Here is a 9,951-nt window from a genome sequence, read left to right as displayed (position 1 = left end):
GCTCTCACCCAATCACTCAGGAAATTACAAGGGCTATAGGAGCTCTGTGCCAGGAACTGGGGACGAAGACCAAATATGCATTTCTTTTCTTTTTTCTATTTTTTTTTTTTCATTTCAGAGAGGAAGAGAAAGGGAGAGAGCGAGATATAGAAACCTCAATGATGAGAGAGAATCACTGATTGGCTGCCTCCTACACGCCCCCTACTAGGGATTGAGCCCGCAACCTGGGCATGTGCCCTTGACTGGAATCGAACCTGGGACCCTTCAGTCCTCAGGCCGATGCTCTATCCACTGAGCCACACCAGCTAGGGCCAAATATGCATTTCTTATTCTATCACAATGAAGTGGGGTGTGTGTGTGTGTGTGTGTGTGTGTGTGTGTGCGCGCACGCGTGTGTTGTGCAGGGGAAGGTGGGGAGGGTGCTGAAATCCGCTTAGAGGTCCACCCTGCTAGGGGAGCACGAATAGAGCTTGACAAACATTCTGAGAGGTTCCAGATCACTTTCGTTCAATATTATTGAGGTGCCAACAAGGTGTGCTAAGTGCTGGGCAGGGGGACATTGGGACTTGGACCGGAACCAGGGGTGAGAGCCTCTCTGGTCCAAACCCACCTTAAATCTCTCTAATGAGCCAGGAAACCATCCCTTTAGGACACATCCAGCGCAGTGAAGAGGTGGGTTGGAAGGTTGCACACATCCCACCCCATGCTCTGTGGGCCTGGCTGAGAGATTCCAGCAAACCTGAGGAGCGGAGAAGGAGGCAGCCTTGTTCGGACTCCTTAGGGATCAAAACGGCGGGCAGTGGGAATAGCCAGCCACGTCTGCAATGCCTGCGAAGCCAGGTCTATGGCAGGTCATGTCATTCACAGGAACATAAAAACTGAACACACAAATGCACATACAGTACGGGGAGGGGGAAGATTTTCACAGGACTTTTACAGAGACTTCTCTTGTGCAGTCATTACCATTTATATTTCCAAATACACACAAGCTCAAAACATGCTACCACCCCAGGAAACTTCTTTTTTAAAAGAAGAGGAGGTGGACTTGCCCACGGAGCCCTGCGCACTAGTTAGAAGCAAGGGCTCGCTGTTCCTGTGGCAACGAGGATCACCTTTTAGACACAGTGCTGAGCGGAAAGTGAGAATGAGCGCCGCAACACAATACACTTCCATCAATTAAAGATGTCCCACCGAACCCAGGAATGCACGTCTATGAGAGCCAGCCCTGAAAAAATAAATTTTAAACAGCAACAACAAGAAAAGAATCGCACAAAGAACCACACATGCAGCACACCAGATGCTGGCCGTTGGGAAGATGGAGTAAGGGAACCAACACAACAATCCTACGAGAGAGGGGCCTGCAGGCGGGCAGGCTGCCAGGAGCTAAGGGTCTAGCTCTCCTTCCAGCATTGAAATCTCACTAGGGCAGCGGTTCTCAACCTTCCTAATGCCGCGGCCCTTTAATACAGTTCCTCATGTTGTGGTGACCCCCCATTTCATGGTTACAAATTGAACGTAATTAAAGCATAGTGATTAATCACAAAAACAGTATGTAATTATATATGTGTTTTCCGATGGTCTTAGGCGCCCCCTGTGAAAGGGTCATTCGACCCCCAAAGGGGTCGTGACCCACAGGTTGAGAACCGCTGCTCTAGAGGAACAATGACTTCATGACAGACACAGCCAAGGCAGCTGAATCAAAACCAAGAACTCGAGAAATCCTGGTGCACAGTCAGAAGCACACGTTCTGTAATCCGGGCGCCCACTCCGTGCCTCTGCTTGTTCCTGCGTGGAGCTGAGGATGGTGTCCACCCTTGTCCAGTGGCTGGAGGAAACGTCAAAAGGTTACTGTTCGGTGACACATGAAATTCACACGGCAGAGGCCAGACCGTTTCCCGGCCGCGGCCACACCCCGGCACCTGCGTTGTCCACGGACGCTTTCTACACGCAGAGCTGGGTCCCTGCAGTGGAGACCACAGGGCCTGCAGGACCTAAGTCTTCCCTCTCGGGCCTTTACAGCAGGTTTGCTGACTCCTGTCATAAAGGGATCAGCAGTGCGGCCTCCTCCCTCAGCTCGGGGACCAGCAGGAAGCGCTGGGAAGAGCTGCCTCCCTCCAGGGCAGGGCTGGGGGTCCGCAGGCAGCACAGGAACCGGGGCCCCTCACCCAGCCCAGGCGGGACAATAGCGAGGCTGAGCCTGCACCCACGGGATTGTAGGACAAAAGGCCTTCATCCTCCCCACAAAAACGGAGCCACAGAGGGCCGTGGAGCAGCCATTTTCTTTAACCAGCAAATTAAAACACACTGTCTGGCCTCCAACATGCACATTGGAAAAACGACCTAAACAACCATTGATAAAAACCAATTGAATAAGTTACTCCCCATCCATACGTACTGCCCACTAGAGAGAAGAAGGCGGATTTTCGTGAGCAGACATGGGAATAATTGAAAAAGTGTGCTGAGAAACATTATTATCAGCATTTTTGCTTAACATACATGTTTATACATTCATAAGGCAAAATGTATTATACACTATGTATGACCTGAGGAAAAGACACCAAACTGTTGTATATTCTGTACTGTGGGGGTTGGGGCTTTAATATTGTATGCTATGTGATTTAATTGGTTTTATACCAACATGAGTTCCTTCCCTAATAAAAAATGCTTTAAGATGTTTAGATGGGCAAAACCCCTCATGATGGTGAACTTGCTTTTTTTTAACTGAAAAAGGAGGACATTATCTTGAAACCATCTCCCATCTGGAACCTGCAACGATGGCCATGTTAATGCTCCTTAAAAATAAGTAATATTGCCCTGCACCGACCTATAAACTAGGAGGTCACGGTTCGATTCCCTGTCATGGCACATGACCGGGTTGTATGCTGGATCCCCAGTAAAAGGGGTGCAGGGGGCAGCCGATAAATGATTATCTCTCATCGTTGATATTTCTCTCTCTCTCTCCCCCTCCCTTCCTCTCTCTGAAATTAATTTAAAAATATTTTTTAAAAAGTAATACTTAAATGTACCATAAAACCACAAAGCAATCTATAATAATAAAAGCGTGGTGGGTGGGGGCGGGGACAGAGGCCCGCAGCCACAGTGGCACAGCCCTTGCACAAATTTCGTGCACCGGGCCTCTAGTTTTTTTAATAATACAGATGGATGTGTATTAGATCTTGGAATTAGGAAAGATACTCTAAGGATAAAGGCCAAAGGAAAAAGCATGAAGTCACACTAGCTGGTTTGGCTTGGTGGATAGAGCTTCGGCCTGCAGACTGAAGGGTCCCAGGTTCAATTCTGGTCAAGGGCATATGCCTGGGTTGCAGGCTCGATCCCCAGTGGAGGGCGTGCAGGAGGTAGCCAATCAATGATTCTCATTGATGTTTCTATCTCTCTCTGAAATCAATAAAAATGTATCTCCCTTCCTCGCTGAAATCAATAAAAATATATATTAAAAAAAGAAAAAAGCATGAAGTAAAAGATGAAAAAGTTTTATAATTTTTTAATGTTACGTTCCTATTATTGGAAGTTTCTATTGTTGTCTATTATGTTCATATTTCTTTTTAAGGGAAGATGATCCCCCACCATCCCAGGTGCCCAGGCAGCTGTGTCACACCCTGTGATGAGATCAAACCGGACTGGATCTGGCTGGACCGGAAGGAACCAGGGCGCCCAGCAGGCCAGCATCCCATGATCCACCGAGAGACGTGGAGCTGGACTAACCACACCCCCGCTCTCAGAAATCTGAACCAGGAAATGAAAAAATATATAGCTTCTGGGCAGTAGGGGCTGAAACTGAAAAATCGTGATGTAAGGAGGCAAGAAAGGCACCAGTGGACCATGGGTGGGAGGAGACACCACCAACTCAGACCAAATAGAAGCCCCTGGTAATAGCGGGAGAGAAGGGAGCAGGCATCTGAAGAGAGCTGGCTGAGCCCTGGCCGGTGTGGCTGGTGGCTGGGCGTTGACCCATAACCAAAAGGTTGATGGTTTGATTCCTAGCCAAGGGACATGCTCAGGTTGTGGCTCTATCCCCGGCGAGGGGCTTGCAGGAGGCAGCCAGTCGATGTTCTGCTGTCACATCGATACCTCTCTCTCTCTCTCTCTCTCTCTCTCTCTCAAAATCAATAAAAAAAAAATTTTTAAATAAAGCAAGCTAGCCGAGTCACATCATGTGGATGGCAGAGCACCAGAGTGGAGGTGCGGAAACTCCTGGGGCTGAGATGCGTGGAACCACCTTGACCCTGACGCCTCCCAGCTCTAGGCCCTGGCAGACCAGCCTCATGACAGCTCCTGATGCTGGGTTTTCCCAGAATCCCGTTCCCTCTCCGCAGAGGTCCTCAGACTACACCTGCTTCCCCTGGACTAGCCGAAGTGGGTGCTTGTTTCTTAGAGAGCCAGACTAGAACACCTATGCATGGGAAAAAATACCACAGGCAAACTGTCTTGGCCAATTGAAAGAAAATTACAGAAAAACAGTTAATATCTTTAACAGATAAAGAGTTTTTATAAATCCATAAAATATATATTAAATTAAATTAATAAATAAATAAATAAATATTCCAGGTGATTCTACGGTGCAGCCCGGGAGAGGGTGTCTGAAGGGGAGAGGGGGTGAGACTGAAAGGTTCGTCTGAGATGAGCAGTCAGACCTCATTTTGCAGGAGGGAAACTGAGGCTGGGAGAGATGAGGTCACCTTCCCAGGGTCAGCCTGAAAGTGACAGCACGGGGGTTGGCGGCGCCGCCCCTGACTCACCACAAGGAAGGGAAGCATCCCCCCCGAGCAGATCTCACTGGGTCCGCCCTGCAACTCCAACCCAGGGCCAGCCCTCGGCCGGGGGCACCGGGCCGGGCCCGAGAGGGAAGCGAGGGCACTTTTGGAGGAGTTTTCAATCCAAGGGTTGAAACACAACAAAGAGAATGCTTTTCCCGGAGGCCTTTTCACTAGGAAGTATTCCAGTCCACCCACACTCGGCCCCACTTAGCCCCACCGTCAGGCGCCTGCCACTTGGGTCTTGTAATGAAATATTTCCGGCGTAGAAAAAATGCAGCGAGTGGGCTGTGTTTCAGTCAAGGTGGATTTAGTCTTCAGAAACAGTGCACTGGTCACAGCCGGGGCTCAGAGCCAGGCAGCCTGGGTTCAAATCCCGGCTCTGCTACTGACTAACTAGATAGTCTGGGGCAAGCTACTCATTTTCGCCCGGCCTCTGTTTCCTCCACTGTAAAATGGGAGTCCTGAGAGCACCTGATTCCTGGGGTTCTTCTGACGATCAAATAAGTTCATACCCATGACACACCCAGCAAGTACCGCCCAGCACGGAGGGCGCATGCTAGAGGCACCAGGGGGTTTTGTTTGTTTTGTTGTTGTTGTTGTTTTGTAACATTTTTTTAAATACATTTTATTGATTTTTTACAGAGAGGAAGGGAGAGGGATAGAGAGTTAGAAACATTGATGAGAGAGAAACATCGATCAGCTGCCTCCTGCACACATCCTACTGGGGATGTGCCTGCAACCAAGGTACATGCCCTTGACCGGAATCGAACCTGGGACCCTTCAGTCCACAGGCCGACGCTCTATCCACTGAGCCAAACCGGTGCTGGCTGTTTTGTTTGATTTTGAGAGACAAAGAGACGTGGAGTTGTTGCTGCACTTATCTGTGCACTCATTGGTTGACTCCTGTATGTGTCCTGACTGGAGATCGAACCCAGAACCTTGGCGAGTCGGGAGGATGCTCTAAACAACGGACTCCCCAGCCAGGCCACAGATGGCGGGTTTGCTGCCACTGTTCTATTTTTGACTTGGAAAGGTCGGAGGCAGTTCCGGGACTAGCTGGAGACACTCGGGATGTTGTGAAACCCAATCTGGGAGCAAGTTCACCTCCCTGCTGTGTGAGTGCGGCAACGCTGAGCCTCATCCCCTGCGTTTCTCACACTCTGGGCAAATGTCTAGAAGCTGGGGATTTCAAAACAAAAAGGACTGCAGTCCCAGGTGGGTGCTGGGAAGGACTGGCCAGCTGGGAGAGGAGAGTTTCCGTGACGGCGTCCTAGGAAGAGAAGAAAGCCCTGAGCACTTGGCTGTCCATCCCGGCTGTCTGAGGCTGCCTTCCACAGTCCAGCCACGACTGAGGCCCTCTCAGCAATATTGCTGTGTGACCTCTAGGAGTCACTTAACCTCTCTGAGCTTCTCTGGCAGAACAGGGCTATTAAGATCCAACAGGCAGGGTCTGTGTGGAAAATAAGATAACAGGGGAAAGTTGTAGAACTACTTGTGCCCAGGAGAGGGCTGAGACCTGTGCCCCAGGCGGGGTGGGTGCAGGGAGCGTGATGAGGAGACCTGACTGCCCAGCCCCCCCAGCCTCAGGCCCAGAGAGAAGATGGAGGAGGAGTTGGGCTGACACATTACCTCTGCCCTTGCCAGCTGCTGGGAAAGGGACAGTGTCAGCTCCAGCAGGCACCCGGCCGAGCCCCAACGGCCCAAAGGTCACGGGTATTCTGGGAAAAAAACTCATCCACCCTCCCAGGCTCTTGCTCTCCAGGCCACAGGTCTGTTCTATATGTCCAACCCCACCCCACGTGAATCGGGACTGCCCCGGACTCATCTGGAAACCACCTCCATCCCCACCAGGCACTGCTGGGGTTGTCACACATATCTGGATCCTGACAGCGGTCCAGCTCACCAGGAAAACGCTCAGAGATGGGAAGTCACTTGCCCAAGGTCTCAGAGCTCTCCGAGAGGTAGTGCCAGGTCCCAAGGCCAAGCTCTTTTCCCCAATGCCACCCAATTCACACAAAGGCCCTGTAATCCGATGACAGCCCCATGGCACACTTTGCCTTTGCATCCTTGTACTTGAGGCCTGAAATTCTCTTGGCTGTTCCCTGGCAAACTCCTACTCATCCCTCAAGACAGGCTCAGCGTCTCCACCCTCACTGCCTCCCCGAAGCCCAGCTCAGAGTCGCTGCTGCCTCCAAAGCCACAGCCCCGCTGTCCAGTGACTCTATGGGCTGAGCCCCGGGAAGGAGTGATCACTTTCCATGCCCAGCCCGCCAGCTAGGCTGAGCCGCCAGCCTGGCACACACAGTTCTCAGCAGAGGCTTGCGGCCCTCCCAGCCTGGGCTCCTCCAGGGAGGGGCGGGAGAGGAGGGGAGCGGGGGGACTCTGCAGGGCCGGAAGCCCCACTGCTCTTTGAGGAGGGTCCTCTTCTCCCTGCCCCTCTTTGCTCCTTAGGTAGCTCCGCAGAGACCAGGCAAACGGGGGGTCAGAGAGTAGTGGGTCCAGAAAGTCGGAGACCAGACCAGGCCCACCCATTTCCTCATGTTCTAGACTCTCAGTTTCACTTGGATATTCACTTCCCCAGCAGCAGCTGCTCAACAAGACAAAGATTAAGGACAGAGGGTAGGAGTGGGGGGAACAGGGGATGGAGGAGGGGGGACAGAGGCTCCTGGCCCACTTACTCTAAGCACATTTGGAACAGACAGGAGAGAATCAGGGACACACCAGCACTGGCACTGACTGGGAGGCGTCCAGAGCTGGACAGAGGGCTTAGGGAACCCAGGGCCCTACCACAGACCACAGCCTCTCCATCCCAGGGTGGTCTGGGGAGCTGCTGTACCAACAGTTAACCTCTGTCAAGCCCTAAGAGCCGGGCAGTGACACACCCAGCGCGGGAGGTGCCAACCGTATTCCCTGGATGCAAAGAGAGTGAGCTGTCCGTGGAGAATTTCAAAGCAATAATAAGACACATGAGACGTCAGTGTCCTGTTTGTCATCTCCACATGCTGACAGTTTTAGAGGCCATCAGCGATAAAACACAACTCTCCCCAAAGCGGTTTTGTCGCCCTAAGTTTTTATTTCTGCAGATTTAAGTTGTATTTCTGAGATTTGATAATATAGATGTGAGCCTCAAGCTAGCCTGTTTTTATTTCTTATTCTTTGAAACCCTGTCCTCGACATGGAAGTTTAATCAGAGCAAACAGTTAGACCAGCGGTTCTCAACCTGTGGGTCGCGACCGCTCTGGCGGTCGAACGACCCTTTCACAGGGGTCGCCTAAGACCATCCTGCAGATCAGATATTTACATGACGATTCATCACAGTAGCAACATTACAGTTAGGAAGTCGCAACGAAAATAATTTTATGGTTGGGTCACAACATGAGGAACTGTATTTAAAGGGCCAGAAGGTTGAGAACCGCTGGGTTAGACAGTCAGCCCCCAGCACACGCTCAGCTACAAAGGTAATTTCCCCAACAGCTCAGCAGGGTCTGAGCTCCCTTTGGACAGGGTTTGTGTCGCCAGCATCTTCCTGTGCTGAGACAAGACAAAGAGGCTGCTTGCCCAGTGCCCCAAGAAACCCAAACGGAAGTGTTTGAAAACCTGGGTCATTTCCACCAAGAACTAGACTCTCATTTGAAAGCAACGGATTAAACAAGTGTCTCCATCACTCAGCCATCTCCTCTGGCTTTTGCAGAAAAAAAAAACAACATGGGAGAATTTTGCCAAATAAGATAAAAACTTATGATGATTTTTCTGGTGAAGATGTTTTAATAAAAATGTTTCAAATGTGGAGGTATTTAAGAGCCACCAGAATTGATTTTTCAGAAGATATAGGCAGTATTGCAATTTCTGGAGTGTATTATGAAATGGGGTTTTTAATGAATCTTTGACAAACTTACCCTAATGTTTATGGCCTTTCCTATTTGTATATCTGTTGTTTCATATGAGAGAAGCTTTTGAAATTAAAATTAATAAAAAGTGTTCTTCAATCAACTGTGAGCAATGACGAACTGACAAGTTAGCTCTACTGAATTGTGGACATTAATAAGCAAAGAATAATTTTTAAAATTTCTTTAAGAAGAACAACTTTGACAAAGTCATGGGCAATTTTTCAGAAGTTAAAGTTACAAAACAGAAACTGTAATGTTAATTCCTTCCTGTGACCAGCCTGTATAAGAATAACTTTTTTTCAAAAATACGTTAAAGCAATTAAGACCTATCAAGTAATCCATTACTTTTTTCTATTTTTCTCTATAACATTTACTTTTCACTTTTTTATTTTTTCACTGGCATGCGTTCATAGACAAAGCTCCATAAAAGAAAAGTTTTACTGTTTATTATGACTATTCATTATTATCATTCCTTTCATTATTATTACTGAAAACCATGTTGTCAGATGAAGGAGAGGGATATTTAAAAATGACCACCCCAGGTATCAAATATGCCAGGTGCCCCCAGGCACTTGGGAAGCTGTTTAATAATAATAATAATAAATCATAATCACAATAGAGAATTGCGGTTAAGCACTTCACGTGTGTGCCAAGCACTGTTCTGAGCACTTCCTCAGTCTTAAGTCATGAGATCTTCACTCGAGAAACAGAATGAATTTGAAACTTGGCCCAAGTTCCACAGCCAGGGGCTCGGGAACGGGTCCCAGGCGGGTCTGCCCCCCAGGCTGCGCTGGGCACCCTCTGCAGCCAGAAGGGCCAAGTTGGAGGGAAGCATTTGCTAAGCGCCTTTCTGACCCCTGAGCCGCATCACGGGTTTTAGAGAAAAAGTGCAAGCTGGGCAGTCGCTGGCAGGGCGGTCACGAGGCGCATCAGCCGAGACCAGACCCCAGAGGCACCTGGGGCCCCAGGCCCAGCCCCGGGAGCCAGTGCAGGGGTCTGGCCTTTGAGGGGCAAGGCGCCCCCGGCTGCGCCCCCCTCTTCCTGCAGGACCTGCCTTCCCTGGGGCCCACGCAAGTTCAAACACTGAGACAAGCCCAGCAGGTGCCTTGACACCCGATGCCAGGGCGGGTGGAGGTGTGGCCTCTGACGTCAGAACTCCGGGAGTCACCACTAAAACACGGCCCGGCCCAGCCCCCACGCCCCACACTTACAATGGGCGCCCGCATCTTCTCTCCTGCTGCGGACCCTCAGCTGCGGGCTGGAGTTTGCTTTGTCCGTTGCGTGAGTGC

General features: G+C 50.2%; 2 protein-coding genes across 3 annotated transcripts in view; both read right to left on the bottom strand.

Moving 5' to 3' along the window:
• The window catches only part of ATL3 (atlastin GTPase 3), a 40,611-nt gene that overhangs the window by 2,779 nt on the left and 27,881 nt on the right, over window positions 1-9,951 (bottom strand). The gene's annotated exons all lie outside the window — the stretch shown is intronic.
• Window positions 1-9,951, bottom strand: part of LOC102755016 (HRAS-like suppressor 3) — a 19,380-nt gene that overhangs the window by 8,550 nt on the left and 879 nt on the right. For both annotated transcript variants that reach the window (XM_015569093.1, XM_015569094.1), the window contains exon 2: window positions 9,874-9,951. In XM_015569093.1, coding sequence (XP_015424579.1) covers window positions 9,874-9,888 — 15 coding nt within the window. In that variant the 5' untranslated portion in view covers window positions 9,889-9,951. The remainder of the gene's footprint in view (window positions 1-9,873) is intronic.

The sequence above is a fragment of the Myotis davidii genome, unplaced genomic scaffold (assembly GCF_000327345.1).
Source record: "Myotis davidii unplaced genomic scaffold, ASM32734v1 scaffold425, whole genome shotgun sequence".
NCBI classification, from domain to species: Eukaryota; Metazoa; Chordata; class Mammalia; order Chiroptera; family Vespertilionidae; genus Myotis; species Myotis davidii.
Note: the sequence above shows the minus strand (reverse complement) of the source record. Positions and strands in the feature narration are given on the sequence as shown.